The sequence below is a fragment of the Salmo salar genome, chromosome 15 (assembly GCF_965601325.2).
Source record: "Salmo salar chromosome 15, fSalSal1, whole genome shotgun sequence".
In the NCBI taxonomy this organism is placed as follows: domain Eukaryota; kingdom Metazoa; phylum Chordata; class Actinopteri; order Salmoniformes; family Salmonidae; genus Salmo; species Salmo salar.
In genome coordinates, this window is record NC_138305.1 from 58,245,740 (window position 1) to 58,261,898 (window position 16,159).

Consider the following 16,159-nt stretch of genomic DNA (forward strand, 5'->3'; position numbering starts at 1 on the left):
ATACATTATTTACCATTCGTTTCTGTTGGGCACAACATAATCAAAACACAACCAAAACAAACTGCATCCAATAAGTTTGTAGAGTCACAAGCATCATGTAGTTACAGTTGAAGTCGGAAGTTTACATACAACTTAGCAAAATACATTTAAACTCAGTTTTTCAGAATTCCTGACATTTAATCCTAGTAAAGATTCCCTGTCTTAAGTCAGTTAGGATCACCACTTTATTTTAAGAATGTGAAATGTCAGAATAATAGTAGAGTGATTTATTTCAGCTTTTATTTATTTCATCACATTCCCAGTGAGTGAGAAGTTCACATACACTCAATTAGTATTTGGGAGCATTGCCTTAAACAATTTAAACTTGGGTCAAATGTTTCGGGTAGCCTTCCACAAGCTTCTCACAATAAGTTGTCAATTTGTCCCATTCCTCCTGACAGAGCTGGTGTAACTGAGTCAGGTTTATAGGCCTCCTTGCTTGCTTTTTCAGTTCTGCCCACAAATTTGCTATAGGATTGAGGTCAGGGCTTTGTGATGGCCACTCCAATACCTTGACTTTGTTGTCCTTAAGCCATTTTGCCGCAACTTTGGAAGTATGCTTGGGGTCATTGTCCATTTGGAAGACCCACTTGCGACCAAGCTTTAACTTCCTGACTGATGTCTTGAGATGTTGCTTCAATATATCCACATGATTTTCCATCCTCATGATGCCATCTATTTTGTGAAGTGCACCAGTCCCTCCTGCAGCAAGCACCCCACAACATGATGCTGCTACCCCCATGCTTCACTGTTGGAATGGTGTTATTCGCCTTGCAAGCCTCCCCCTTTTTCCTCCAAACATAACGATGGTCATTATGGCCAAACAGTTCTATTTTTGTTTCATCAGACCAGAAGACATTTTTTTAAAGTACGGTATTTTTCCCCATATGCAGTTGCATACCATAGTCTGGCTTTTTTATGCCGGTTTTGGAGCAGTGGCTTCTTCCTTGCTGAGTGGCCTTTCAGGTTATGTCGATATAGGACTCGTTTTACTGTGGATATAGATACTTTTGTACCTGTTTCCTCCAGCATCTTCACAAGGTCCTTTGCCATATTTCTGGGATTGATTTGCACTTTTCGCACCAAAGTACATTCATCTCTAGGAGACAGAATGCGTCTCCTTCCTGAGCGGTATGACGGCTGCGTGGTCGCATGGTGTTTATACTTGCGTACTGTTTCTTTTATTTTGATTTCTGTCACGAGAATTTTGCTATCTCAATGGTTGAACTCAACTTTCACTCATGCTTTGTCTATTTCCCAGAGGTCGTAAATCTCCGGTTAATAAAGAATTAAACTAAGTCTCAGATTCTGCAATGGATCAATACTTTATTCAGAGAGTGCTCTGACTTCAAAAGGAGAACACACACACACACACACAAATGAACTCACATCAGTAGAAACTCCACCTCTCTTTAGGTGGGCTGTATTTTTCCAAAGTTCACATACATTGTTTATCACACTTCTGCAACATGTTTCATCATCTTCTGCAAGCCTAGCCATTTCTAACAGTTTTTCTCCTCCCTAGGGTGGGGAGGCCTCTTTCCAGTTATTAGTTTCAACGTTATCACAAGTCGACAGTTCAGTTGTCCTTGAATGTCTCAACTATACCCAGCTCATATTGTGAAATATTAACACAATGGCCTAGTCACACACATTATTGAATTATGACTCTTAACACATTTCATACAATTATATGGTTTCAGGGTGGAATACTTTAGTCATTATCTTAAACATACAAATTATTCTATCATTTTCCAATGATGTCAAGCAAAGAGGCACTGAGTTTGAAGGTAGGCCTTGAAATACATCCACAGGTACACCTCCAATTGACTCAAATGATGTCAATTATCCTATCAGAAGCTTCTAAAGCCATGACACCATTTTCTGGAATTTTCCAAGCTGTTTAAAGGCAGTCAACTTAGTGTATGTAAACGTCTGACCCCCTGGAATTGTGATACAGTGAATTATAAGTGAAATAATCTGTCTGTAAACAATTGTTAGAAAAATTACTTGTATCATGCACAAAGTAGATGTCCTAACCCACTTGCCAAAACCATAGTTTGTTAACAAGAAATTTGTGGAGTGGTTGAAAACCTAGTTTTAATGACTCCAACCTAAGTGTATGTAAACTTCCAACTTCAACTGTGTGTGTGCTTGGATTATGGGACCAAATACTAAACTTTTGACATTTTATTTTTGTTCAAATACTTATGACAACTTCAAATGGTGGGACTAGATGCATAAAGTGCATTCATTTCTAAACGGTAAAATGGATATGTATGAATATACCCTCAAAGAAATCTGATCTAGAATCCAAAATGCTGGAGTACAGAGCCAAATTCAACATTCAGTGACAGCTTCACTGACCAAATAAATACATAGTGGAGTGTACCTTCCTTCCTTCCTTCCGCTCGCTCGCTCTCTCTTTCTGTCTTCCACCTCCCTCCACTCTCCTCTCCAGGCCCTAGACAGCCCTCTGGCCCCTGAGCCCTCCAGTCGGCCCCGGCGTCGCTGGTCCTGTCGTATGGGTTCTCTGGAACTCATGGTCAAGTCTATGCTGGACCTGAGACAGCTAGAGGCCTTCTCCATCACCGGCTCCTCTCACAAGAAAGGCCCTGCCTCCCGTCTCAAAGCGAGCGACGCAGGGAGCACCTCCAGCCTGCAAGGGGCCTCGGTAAGTAGAGAGGGGGAGAGACTGGGAGAGAGTGAGATGGGGGGGGGGGGGGGGGGGAGAAAGAGAGCGAGGGGGTTATAGTGGTTATCTGTAGCAGGGATGGGCAACTGGCACGCCACAACTGGCAGACCCTCTGATGGACTCATTCCAGGTTTTGAACTTACTGTTGCGAGTTAGAATAGTAAAATAAACAAGGTGCAATTTTGAAATTTGGTCATGCATCAGCAGTTTTTCTCTTGTTGTTAGTCACTGATAGTCAATTAGCCCATGTCAGCAAAAGTTAGTTTCATGGCCAGCTATTTTTTTATCATGGTCTGATTTTGTTATGCAGTCTCACTCAGATTTACATTTACGTAATTTAGCAGACGCTCTTATCCAGAGCATAGAAAGTACATTTTTCCTTGATAACGTAGCAGTCAGTACAGTCAGAGCTGGGGGGGGGGGGGTGTAAATGCTGGTAAATGTTTATTTTTGTTTATTTTTCTTTGGGGGGGGGGTGCTGTTTGAAGAGGTAGAGTTTTTGATGTTTTCAGAAGATGGGCAGGGACTCTGCTGTCCTAGCTTCAAGGGTAAGCTGGTTCCACCATTGGGGTGCCAGGATAGAGAAGAGTTTGGAGGTGGCCAAGAGTGGGAGGGCCAAGAGACCTGAGGTGGCAGAATGAGTGCTTGGGTTGGGGTGTAGGGTTTGAGCATAGCCAACAGCGAGTTGCGGTAGTCCAGACGGGAGATGACAAGTGCCTGGATTAGGACCTGTGCCGCTTCCTGTGTGAGGTAGGGTCATACTCTACGGATGTTATAGAGCATGAACCTGCAGGAGTGGATCACTGCTTTGATGTTTTCAGAAGACGACAGGGTGTTGTCCAGGGTCACACCAGGGTTCTTTGCACTCTGGGAGGGGGACACTGTGGAGTTGTCAACCATGATGGAGAGGTCTTTGAGCAGGCCATCCTCCCCCAGGAGGAAGAGCAGTTCCGTCTTGTCGAGGTTTAGCTTGAGGTGGTGGGTCTCCATCCAAGTTGAGATATTTGCCAGGCACGCAGAGATGCATGTTGCCACCTGGGTGTCATAAGGGGGAAGGAGAAAAGTAGTTGAGTGTCATCCACATAGCAATGATAGGAGGGACCATGTCAGGATATGCCTTGGTGAATCGAGACAAGAGGAGAGGGCCTAGAACTGAGCCCGGGGGGACACCAGTAGTGAGAGTACCTGGTGCAGACACAGATCCTCTCCACATCACCTGGTAGGAGCGACCTGCCAGGTAGGATGCAATCCAAGTGTGTGCGGAGCCTGAGACGCCCAGCCCTGAGAGGGTGGAGAGGATCTGATGGTTCACGGTGTCAAAGGCAGCGACTAGATCTAGGAGGATGAGGAGAGAGAGTCAGTTTTGGCAGTGTGGAGAGCCTACGTGACACAGAGAAGAGCAGTCTCGGTTGAGTGACCGGTCTTGAAGCCTTACTGGTTAGGGTCAAGAAGATCGTTCTGAGAGAGACAACGATGAAGTTGATCAGAGACAGAACCCTCAAGTGTTTTGGAAAGACAAGAAAGAAGGTATACAGGTCTATGGTTTTTGACGTTAAATGTGTTGGTTTCTTGAGGAGGGGAGTAACTCGGGCCATTTTGAAGTCAGAGGTGATGCAGCCAGTGGTCAGGGATGAGTTGATGAGGGAAGTGAAGAATGGGAGAAGGTCTCCAGAGATGGTCTGGAGAACGGAGTAGGGAATGGGTTCGAGCCTGCAGGTTGTTGGGCAGCCAGACCTCACAAGTCGACTGGATAGAGAGGGGAGAAAGAGGTCCAGCCTTAGGGTAGTTCTCTGTGTGAGACCAGTGGACTCAATAGGCTTAGTGAATGAGTAGTGGATATCTTCAACCTTTTTTTCAGTGTGGTTAACAAAGTCTTCCACAGAGAGGGAGGGGGTGGAAGATTAAGGAGGGAGGAGAAGGTGGAAAAGAGTTAGAAGCAGACGCTTGACATTTAAAGTGGCTTTAGCAGGGGATACAAAGGAAGAGAAGGTAGAGAGGAGGGAGTAAAAGGATGATAGGTCCTCCGGAAGTTTAGTTTTCCTCCATTTTTGCTCAGATATCATATTAAAAACTGCAAACATTTCTCTCCACCCTATGGTAAAATGTGTAGAATTGCAGGAAGTTAGCTGTAAAACAGCTCGTTTTCCTCTCCACCCCATGGCAAAATGAGTAGAATTTCAGTAAATTAGTTAGACATTTTTTAAATCTTCTCTCCGCCCCATGGCAAAATGTGTAGAATATCTGTCAAGAGTGGGGCCACTAAAATGTTTTGCTCGCAATGTGGGGGTTGGGGGGGTATGGACGTGGGTAGGCAGGCAGATATTTGGTTGCCCCCCACCCCCATCAAAGTTGCCCATCCCTGACCGATAGCTAATAGATTAGTAAAAGATTATAGACAGCTACGTAGATGGACTTGAATTTGGTTTTCTCCAACCCTAATTCTCCTCTGTTCTGTGGTATAAGCAGGACTTGGAGGAGCGGGTTAAGAGACGTCACTATGCTGCCTGGCTGACCCCTAACCCCAACCCTGACTCTGACCTGGGCTCCCAGGGGTCTGATGGACGTGTGCTGTACCCCGAGGGTAGCGATTACGCTGCCAGACGACGGGGCAGGTACACTATGTTTAGACACACACACACACACCACTTCGACCTTCAATTTTTCCTTTCATGTTTCTCTTTATCTATCAACTTTCTGTCTCTCTCTTCTTTTTGTCTTCTCACTGTTCATTCCTTCTTTCTCCCCTATCCCCCCCTCTCTCAGTGATTACCTGGTGAAGGAGTCGCCCTGCAGCCTGAGTAGGGGGAACCGTGGGCCGGAGTGCCAGGACAGCCAGAGCCCAGACAGTGCCTGTTCTGTGGGCTATGGGAGTAGAGAGCTTACTCCTGACCCGGATCATGGTGGTAAGAATACATACATAACATAACATAACATAACATAACATAACATAACATAACATAACATAACATAACATAACATAACATAACATAACATAACATAACATAACATAACATAACATAACATAACATAACATAACATAACATAACATAACATAACATAACATAACATAACATAACATAACATAACATAACATACATCCTTTGACTTCTCCTCCCAGACTCTGAGGGCACAGCAGAGCCTCTAAGCTCAGATGAGGACAGTTCTGACCTGGAGGAGGAAGAGGAGGAGGAGAGGAAGATGGAAGTGTCTAGTATGGATGAGGCGATGAGGAAAGTCTCTGACCCTCTAGAAGACAGTCACCATCAGGCCTTCCTCAGACACCACTTTGAAACACTGGCTGAGCCCAGCAATATGGGTAAGAGAGGACACATTCCAACTTTGCACATGAAGGTGACATTCCACCCATAAACTGTTGTACAGGTACACATTACAATGATTTGACTGTAATTATCAGCCTCCCCAGAAGAGCGCAGCAGAGCTCCCAGCATCAGTATGTCAGCGCGATTCCTGGCCAGAGGCTCCTACAACAGGTAATAGAGCTCGCTAGCTTGTAGTCATAAAAAAAAAACTAAATGAGTTAGCATTTTCTACCTCTGGTTCGTTGGCCATTCCTATGGGGTAAATGAATGGGGAAAGAATGGGGTTTTGGGATAAAAGGCGAAAATGAGGTCTGCGTTGATTTTATACGGTAATATCAGTCAGTCAACATCACCTTCATGAATTAGGAAACCTTTAAGTGCTTGTTTTGATTCCATAAATGCTTCTAAATGCTCAAAAAGGTATATTAACTGATTTAGATCATAGAACAAAAATCTCCTAAGTCTGTGATCCCTACCAGGGATCCTAAAGACTTTTACACACATGCATATGGAAGCCCATTTATACTTTCACATGTACGCAACACCAACAAAACTTTTTTTTAATTGTCTAGAGTTGCTTTCACCCTGTCTAGTACAGGACTGTACACTGTAACCAGGTGATGTCCTCTCTGCAGGAGAACCCCTCTGTTTTCCAATGCCCATGAGAGGGAGCAGGGGCCCTTGGTGTCCAAAGTGAGGCCACTGATGGAGGGGGGCCAGGGGAAGGGCCACGAAGACGGGGAGAGGCCCATGACCCCTGCGAGAGGGCAGGAGGGGACAAAGTGAGTAGCTTTAGAGAGGGGGGGACTAAGTCATTTGTGAGAAATATTTGCAAGTAAAAATATTATTTTATCATATATTTGTGAAAAATGTGATTTGATTGATTGATTGATTGATTGATTGATTGATTGATGAAGCTTCCCTCCCTGTGTCAGACTGGAGGTGTGTGCTCCAGAAAGGGGCACCGTGCTGCGTTCCCATCCCCAGAAGAAGAGGCCTCTTGGGGCTCATCTGTGGAGGATGTCAAGCCCTCTGGCCAGAGCTCCAACCCTGCTGGACAGAGCAGCTGGACTACAGAAGACCCAGTCTGTACAGAACCTGGCCACAGAGGGTGAGTTGCTCAGTGCCACTGATGTTCAGTACAGCACACAGTACAGCACATACATTATAATACTGTACATATTAATAATCTAACCTCAGAGGGGGAGTACAGCACAAGCCACATGATCTCAAAACAAGTTTGATGGCTTGTCAGTAAACACCTGTCTACCTATATACATGTGACATTTAAAAAAATAGTTTACATTACATTGGTTGTCTAATTGACAGTAAGCAGCATTCTTTTTTTTCTTCTATCCTCTCTACTGTCTCATGACCCTTCCCATGACCCTGGACCTGCCCCCACCCCCCATAGTCCCCCGCTCCCTAAACCCCTCCAGTGGTAGAGGAGAGATGTGCCCTCGCCCCCAGCACCTCCCCTTCGATACACACCCTTCCAAAGCCCACTTCTGCCTCCCTTCTCCCTCCTCTACCTCTCCTCCCCCCCCCCTTGTCTCCTGCCTGCCCTCGGAAATCCCCAAGCTCAGATCCCCCTGCGACTACATGAGTCCCACCACCAGCTCCATGGCCAAGACCAGCCACTCTGCATCCCTGGCAGAGGGCTTCCATCTGGGCTTACTGTCCTGCCATGCTTCCCTAACACCACAAGGCCTGGAGGATGGTAGTGGAGGGAGTAGAAACACACCTAACAGCCCCAAGAGCAGGAAGCCTTTTTGTGGGCTACTGGAGGCTGAACCACCCCGCCTCACTTCCTCCTCTCCTTGTTTCCCCTCTTCCCACTCTCTCTGTTCCCGCTCCTCTTCTCTCTCTTCCCCTTCTCCCTGTCCTCTCCCTGGCCCCTCCCCTTCTCCTCCATGTGCGACAGTCTCGCCCAATCCCAGCTTGGCGTTGCCCCTGAGCACCCAGCCCTCCCGCATTCCCCTGCCCAGCAAACAGTCACTCAGCCCTCGGTGCAGCCTCTGCCCGGAGACCAAACCTCAACCTGATTGGACTGTTTCCCCGACGAGAGACCTTGCCCTCGGGAAACAACACCAAAGTAAGCCAGAATTATTTTTGTAAAGTTTCAAGGTTATTAGAGGACATCATTACAATGCAAGTATGAAATTAGATATTTTTTACATATTGTATTGATTATGTTATAGATACTGAAAAGTGTTGATTAAAGGAATGTTTAGTAAATTTAATGTAAGGCATTGATACTAATCAACCTGGGGCTGTCTGTCTTTGCAGCCTTCGGTAAACGCCTCTCCCTGACTACGGCCCAGATGCAAGGGCTTCTGGGTAACGTCCAGCTGGTGTCCGTCTCACCTACCTCACTTCCTATAAAGCACTCAGAGAGGTAAACTGTAGTCTATTTACTTAGGATACACTCAAATGGCACCCGTTTCTTCATAGTGCAGTATGTTTGGCTAGAAAACAAAGTATTAAAATATTTGGTGACTAAGGTGTCGTTTGAGACGGAGCCCCCTAATACAACAATACATTCCAAACACTCAAAGTTTCCTCGTGAAACCTTTCCTTTCCATTCTCAGTGCTCCAAATTTGGAGGAGGCGGTGTGCAGAGAGCCCCTTCTAGTGTCGGTCCAGGCCAACGCCTTGACCTCTGACCCCCAGCCAGGTCTGAATCAACGCAGACGCTCCTCTATCATCCTCACCGCCACTCTTCCTCTCCATCACTCCATCTCTCTACCTCCGCTTCATCCTTCTCTTCATCAAAAGTGTCTGTGCGCTTTCTGGCCTGTTTGTCCATCTATTTCTGTCCCTTCCTACTGTCAACACTGCTGCCTGAATGGTGAGTCAGCTTAATGCCTTCAGCTTTCAAACCTTCCTTTTGCCTATTTGTATGTGCTGTTTGTCTCGAATTTACTAACTCACATTTTTCACAGACTAAAAGCATATACCAATGCATCCATAACATGTTACCTTTTGGGTGTGTTGTATTAGCTCTGTACCTACCCATTATGTGTGTGTGTGTGTGTGTGTGTGGGTGTGTGTGTGTGTGTGTTGTACTGTAGCATGTTTTTGTTTGTGTTTACTACTCTCAGCCCCTCAATGATTATGAGACACCAGAATGTATGTTTTCTACCACAGATCCCGCTGTCACTGTGGAAATCTGTAGACAGGCTATAGCAGAGCTGCACAACAGTGTGAGGAGAGCCACCCAGCTCTATACTACGGTCAGTCTGGTGTGTGTGTTTGGTTTTACTATCCTTGTAGGGACCAGAAGTCCTCACAAGGAAAATTCAAACAAGTGGGGACTTTTATCCGGTCCCCACCAGGATAAACGCTATTTTAGACTTAGGGGTTAGGGTTACAATTAGGGCTAGGGTTACAATTAAGGTTAGGTAAGGGTTATATTTAGGGTTAGGGTTAAGTTCAGGGTTGGGTTATGGGTTAGGGAAAATGGGATTTTGAATAGGAATCAATTGTTTGGTCCCCACAAGGATTGTAAAACAAATGTGTGTCCAGATCCGTGTCCCGGAAGAATGGCGCCGGAGGAGATGGCTGCTGTTTTACAGGCTCCTAACCAATTGTGCTACTGTGTGTGTTTATTGTGTACATAATGTTTCTGCCACCATTTCTTATGACCGAAAAGAGCTTCTGGGTATCAGAACAGCGATTACTCACCTCAAACTGGACAAAGATATTTTCATTAACGAGTCGGACACGAAGGATTTACTCCAGATTCCCGACCAGGCCCAAATCCCCGTCATTCACAGGAAGAGAAGACGGCGATACAGGGGACGCAGTTCTGGGTGCCTTGTGAGAATTTGTCGGCGAGTGGGTAACCCACCTCTTCCATCCGTCCTATTGGCCAACATGAAATCATTGGAGAATAAACTGGATGAGCTCCCTTCAAGACTATCCTACGAACGGGACATTAAAAACTGTAATATCTTACGTTTCACTGAGTCGTGGCTGAACGACAACATGGATAATATACAACTGGCTGGGTTTTCTGTGCATCGGTAAGATAGAACAGCTGCCTCCGGTAAGACAAGGGGCGGCGGTCTGTGTCTATTTGTAAATAACAGCTGGTGTGCGAAATCAAATATTAAGGACGTCTCAAGGTTTTGCTCGCCTGAGGTAGAGTATCTCATGATAAGCTGTAAACCACATTATTTACCAAGAGTTTTCATCTATATTTTTCGTAGCTATCTGTTTACCACCACAAACCGATGCTGGAACTAAGACCGCACTCAACGAGTTGTATAAAGCCATAAGCGATCAACAAAATGCTCATCCAGAGGCTGTACTTCTAGTGGCTTGGGACTTTAATGCAGGGAAACTTAAATCTGTTTTACCTCATTTCTACCAGCATGTTACATGTGCAACAAGAGGGGAAAAAAACTGTAGACCAGTGGTTCTCAACTGGTTTTGCTTGGGGACCCAAAATTGACAATGACAATTGAGTCGCTACCCAATATTATGGACTGTATGAATAGTTTCACAACCTTCAAAAGTTTTTTTTATAGGTGTAAGTTTTTAACCAGTTCAATAAAATATAATATGAATGTCAGAATTAATTAACATACTGAACAATAACTAATTGACCTGTTTGTTTATTTATTGTGTGTGCGTGTGTGTGTGGCTTGTCAGTGGGAAAATGGGGGGTGTTTCTTAAGTTTGATAAGTTTATTGAAGTCTGGGGTGATGGTTGACAGGCCAACTTCGAGGTCATGCTGGCTGTCCAGTTTATTTCTGCTTTTAGTTTTCAGCATGGCCATAGCAGCGAAGCCCCTTTCACACAGATAGGTAGTGCTGAACGGTAGCATGATTCTGATTGCATGACAGGCGAGAGCAGGACACTCTCCCACTAAGCTGCACCCAAACTTTGGCAGTGTCATTTCCAGGAAGCGCATGCTCAGTCTTTTGTAAAATGACAGCTCCACCAGCTGATCATCTTCGTTGCTTGGCAACGGGACGCTTCCCATATCCACTCGAAAGGGGTCCAGTATCCAGTCGTCTTGTCTTCTGTTCTCCTCCGGGAAGTAGTCGCAAAACTTTCCCGCAGCTTAACAAGATGCTGTTTAACAGGTTTTTTCAGTGTGTTGCCGTGCGCTTTGTTGATCAGATTCTGAATCTCAGAATCAGCATTGAGAAACATGTTAATCCTCCCTTTAGAAACATGATTTGCCCAAATGGTGAGCTTCATCTTGAAGGCATCCACTTTGTCCCTCTGTTCAAATCGATTGTGCCCCCGTCCCTTTCTTTGACACATTGTGCGAATTCAGATGATCAAACATATCCGGCAGGTAGGCAGCGGACCTATGCATGATAAAGCACCTGCTCGTGCTCGCTCCCCATATCCCTTTAGAAGGTCTGGAAACACCTGCTTTTCGTGGAACTCTTTTTGATATAGTTGACACACTTGATCACATCCTGGAGAGTGGCGTGGAGCTCAGGCACCATGTCCTTCGCTGCCAATGCCTCCTGTGTAGGAAGCAGGGGTTCCACGTCGCACTCGGTGCTCTCTCCAGGATCCGCTTTACTACTCCGGAGTGCTTTCCCTTCATAATAGCTGCCCCATCAGTGGTCACACCGACGCACCCATCCCAGGCCAGTCCCACGAAGCCCAGGTACATATCCATTGTGTTAAAGACAGACTCTGCAGTGGTAGTGGTGTGCAAATCAGCACTAAAAAGGAACTGCTCCTTGAAGTTATTATCCCAGACATGTCTGACATAGACCATTAGAATTGCATGGTTAGCCACCACACCTGTGGATTCATAAAGCTGCAGTGTGTAATGACCATTTGCACCGATGCGCTCTGATGTCTGGCGTTATGTCCTCAGATATGTCCTGGATTCTCCTCCTCACGGTGTCATTGGATAGGGGTGTGGTTTTAAGTTTGTTGGCGACTGACTCTCCCAAGATTTCAGTGCACGTATCATTCGCAGCAGGGAGTATGAGATCCTCTGCGCTGGTGTGGGCTTTTTTTGCACTTAGCAATACGCTGGGCCACAAGGTATGATGCGCGAAGTACCTTTTCTTGTACCTTGCATACGTTCTTCAATGAATCTCCATATATTGACATTTTTTTTTGTCTGCTGTCTTATCTTTGTGGCTTGGATGCTTGGTGTCCAGATGCCTTTTCATTTTGGAGGGTTTCATGCTCACATTAGCTAACAGCTCGTTGCATAGGACGCACAGCGGTCTAAATTCACCCTGCCTGTCTTCTATACAGTGGGGGGAAAAAGTATTTGATCCCCTGCTGATTTTGTACGTTTGCACACTGACAAAGAAAGGATCAGTCTATCATTTTAATGGTAGGTTTATTTGAACAGTGAGAGACAGAATAACAACAAAAATATCCAGAAAATCGCATGTCAAAAATGTTATAAATTGATTTGCATTTTTATGAGGGTAATAAGTATTTGACCCCCTCTCAATCAGAAAGATTTCTGGCTCCCAGGTGTCTTTTATACAGGTAATGAGCTGAGATTAGGAGCACACTCTTAAAGGGAGTGCTCCTAACCACAGCTTGTTACCTGTAAAAAAGACACCTGTCCACAGAAGCAGTCAATCAATCAGATTCCAAACTCTCCACCATGGCCAAGACCAAAGAGCTCTCCAAGGATGTCAGGGACAATATCGTAGACCTACACAAGGCCGGAATGGGCTACAAGACCATCGCCAATCAGCTTGGTGAGAAGGTGACAACATTTGGTGCGATTATTCGCAAATGGAAGAAACACAAAAGAACTGTCAATATCCCTCGGCCTGGGGTTCCATGCAAGATCTCACCTCGTGGAGTTGCAATGATCATGAGAACGGTGAGGAATCAGCCCAGATCTACATGGGAGGATATTGTCAATGATCTCAAGGCAGCTGGGACCATAGTCACCAAGAAAACAATTGGTAACACACTACGCCGTGAAGGACTGAAATCCTGCAGCGCCCGCAAGGTCCCCCTGCTCAAGAATACATATACATGCACATCTGAAGTTTGCCAATGAACATCTGAATGACTCGGAGGACAACTGGGTGAAAGTGTTGTGGTCAGATGAGACCAAAATGGAGCTCTTTGACATCAACTCAACTCGCTGTGTTTGGAGGAGGAGGAATGCTGCCTATGACCCCAAGAACACCATCTCCACCGTCAAACATGGAGGTGGAAACATTATGCTTTGGGGGTGTTTTTCTGCTAAGGGGACAGGACAACTTCACCGCATCAAATGGACGATGGACGGGGCCATGTACCGTCAAATCTTGGGTGAGAACCTCCTTCCCTCAGCCAGGGCATTGAAAATGGGTCGTGGATGGGTATTCCAGCATGACAATGACCCAAAACATACAGCCAAGGCAACAAAGGAGTGGCTCAAGAAGAAGCACATTAAGGTCCTGGAGTGGCCTAGCCAGTCTCCAGACCTTAATCCCATAGAAAATCTGTGGAGGGAGCTGAAGGTTCGATTTGCCAAACGTCAGCCTCGAAACTTTAATGCCTTGGAGAAGATCTGCACAGCACCCCGAGATGTGTGCAAAACTGGTGGCCAACTACAAAAAACGTCTGACCTCTGTGATTGCCAACAAGGGTTTTGCCACCAAGTACTAAGTCATGTTTTGCAGAGGGGTCAAATACTTATTTCCCTCATTAAAATGCAAATAATTTTATAACATTTTTGACATGCGTTTTTCTGGATTTTTTGTTGTTGTTGTTCTGTCTCTCACTGTTCAAATAAACAAACCATTAAAATTATAGACTGATCATTTCTTTGTAAGTGGGCAAACGTACGAAATCAGCAGGGGATCAAATACTGTATATGTAAAACCCCATTTGAAGTCAGTGGTAGTATTTTCTCTTCTTGAAAGGGACCGGGTTGTCTGCCTGGTTGTTGACATTGGAAGCAGCAGTAGATGAAGAAAAAGCTGCACGTTTAAAAAAAACTTGTCCATGATTTTACTCCGACAGCTAGCCTACATGACATAAGTGACAGCTAACTATCCACATGTGCAATGCCTGCACATCTGCATTGTTAGCTGTCAACCAAGCTAGCTGTCCAAAAATATCTGTATTATCTGATTGGACGTGTCACATTTAAAACAAAACAATGTTGCAGAATGACATTTTTATTGTATCAGTGTGTGCGTGTGGGGTGAGAACATTATTGTATTGGTCAGTGAGTATGTTCAGCGTGAAAACCCTCTTGAGTCCGAACGTAGCTAGCCATTTCATTACTGCGGATGCGCTGCACGTGTAAAGTCAGCAACAATAAGCCATGCACTGCACGCACGCCTGTATATAGCGGTAACGTTGTGTAAAGTCAGTTGCGACTCCCCCCCCCAGTTGAAAATCACTGCTCTAGACAACCTTTACTCCACACACAGAGACGCATACAGAGTTCTCCCACGCCCTCCATTCGCCAAGTCTGAACATAATTCTACGGCCTGATTCCTGCTTACAAGCAAAAACTAAAACAGGAAGTACCAGTGACTCGCTCAATACGGAAGGGGTCAGATGATGCAGATGCTAAGCTACAGGACTGTTTTGCTAGCACAGACTGGAAAATGTTCCGGGACTCATCCGATGGCATTGAGGAGTATACCACATCAGTCACCGGCTTCATCAATAAGTGCATTGATGACGTTGTCCCCACAGTGACCATACGTACATTCCCCAGGCAGAAGCAATGGATTACAGGCAACATCTGCACTGAGCTAAAGGGTTGAGCTACCGCTTTCAAGGAGCGGACTCTAACCCGGACGCTTATAAGAAATCCCGCTATGCAATCAGATGAACCATGAAACAGGCAAAGCATAAATACAGGACTACGATTGAATCCTACTACACCGGCTCCAACGCTCGTCGGATGTGGCAGGGCTTGCAAACTATTACGGACTACAAAGGGATGCCCAGCCACGAGCTGCGGAGTGACACAAGCCTACCAGACAAGCTAAATTAATTCTATGTGCGCTTCGAGGCAAGCAACACTGAAGCATGCATGGGAGCACCAGCTGTTCCGGACAACTGTGTGATCATGCTCGCCATAGCAGATGTGAGTAAGACCTTTAAACAGGTCAACATTCACAAGGCCGCAGGGCCAGACGGATTACCAGCACGTGTACTCCGAGCATTCGCTGACCATCTGGCAAGTGTCTTCCCTGACATTTTCAACCTGTCCCTGGCTGAGTCTGTAATGCCTACATGTTTCAAGCAGACCACCATAGTCCCTGTGCCCAAGAACACCAAGGTAACCTGCCTAAATGACTACCGACCTTTACGTCTGTAGCCTGAAGTGCTTTGAAAGGCTGGTCATGGCTCACATCAACACCATCATCCCAGAAACCCTAGACCCACTCCAATTTGCATACCGCCCCAACAGATCCACAGATGACGCAATCTCTATTGCACTCAACACTGCCCTTTCCCACCTGGACAAAAGGAACACTTACGTCAGAAGGCTGTTCATTTACTACAGCTCAGCATTCAACACCATATGCCCTCAAAGCTCATCACTAAGCTAAGGACTCTGGGGCTGAACACATCCCTCTGCAACTGGATCCTGGACTTCCTGACGGGCTGCCCCCAGGTGGTAAGGGTAGGGAACAACACATCTGCCATGCTGATCCTCAACGCGGGGGCCCCTTAGGGGTGCGTGCTTAGTCCCCTCCTGTACTCGTTCACCCATGACTGCGTGGCCTAGCACGACTCCAACACCCTCTTTTAAGTTTTCCGTCAACACAACGGTGGTAGGCCTGATCATCAACGACAATGAGAGCCTATATGGAGGAGGTCAATGACCAGAAAGTGTGGTGCCAGGACAACAACCTTTCCCTCAACATGATCAGGACAAAAGAGATGATTTGTATACAACAGGAAAAGGAGGGCCGAGCATTCCCCCATTCTCCAAATCACCAACAAACTAACATGGTCCAAACACACCAAGACAGTCGTGAAGAGGGCACAACTATTTCCCCTCAGGAGACTGAAAAGATTTGGCATGGGTCCTCAGATCCTCAAAACGTTCTACAGCTGCACCATCGAGAGCATCCTGACTGGTTGCATCACTGCCTGGTATGGCAACTGCTCGGCCTCCGAACTCAA

The 16,159-nt window shown here is 45.9% G+C and overlaps 1 protein-coding gene across 3 annotated transcripts in view; it reads left to right on the forward strand.

Annotated features, from left to right (window-relative positions):
• LOC106571562 (mitogen-activated protein kinase-binding protein 1) overlaps positions 1–16,159 on the forward strand; it is a 48,325-nt gene that overhangs the window by 30,424 nt on the left and 1,742 nt on the right. The window contains exons 21-31 of one of the 3 annotated variants that reach the window (XM_045695869.2): positions 2,501–2,713; positions 5,201–5,346; positions 5,498–5,637; positions 5,853–6,050; positions 6,150–6,225; positions 6,690–6,836; positions 6,990–7,165; positions 7,979–8,149; positions 8,344–8,452; positions 8,646–8,905; positions 9,205–9,290. In XM_045695869.2, coding sequence (XP_045551825.2) covers positions 2,501–2,713; positions 5,201–5,346; positions 5,498–5,637; positions 5,853–6,050; positions 6,150–6,225; positions 6,690–6,836; positions 6,990–7,165; positions 7,979–8,149; positions 8,344–8,452; positions 8,646–8,905; positions 9,205–9,290 — 1,722 coding nt within the window. Of the gene's footprint in view, positions 1–2,500; positions 2,714–5,200; positions 5,347–5,497; positions 5,638–5,852; positions 6,051–6,149; positions 6,226–6,689; positions 6,837–6,989; positions 7,166–7,468; positions 8,150–8,343; positions 8,453–8,645; positions 8,906–9,204; positions 9,291–16,159 lie in introns of all 3 variants that reach the window. The other 2 variants (XM_014144748.3, XM_045695868.2) reach the window with 2 other exon arrangements.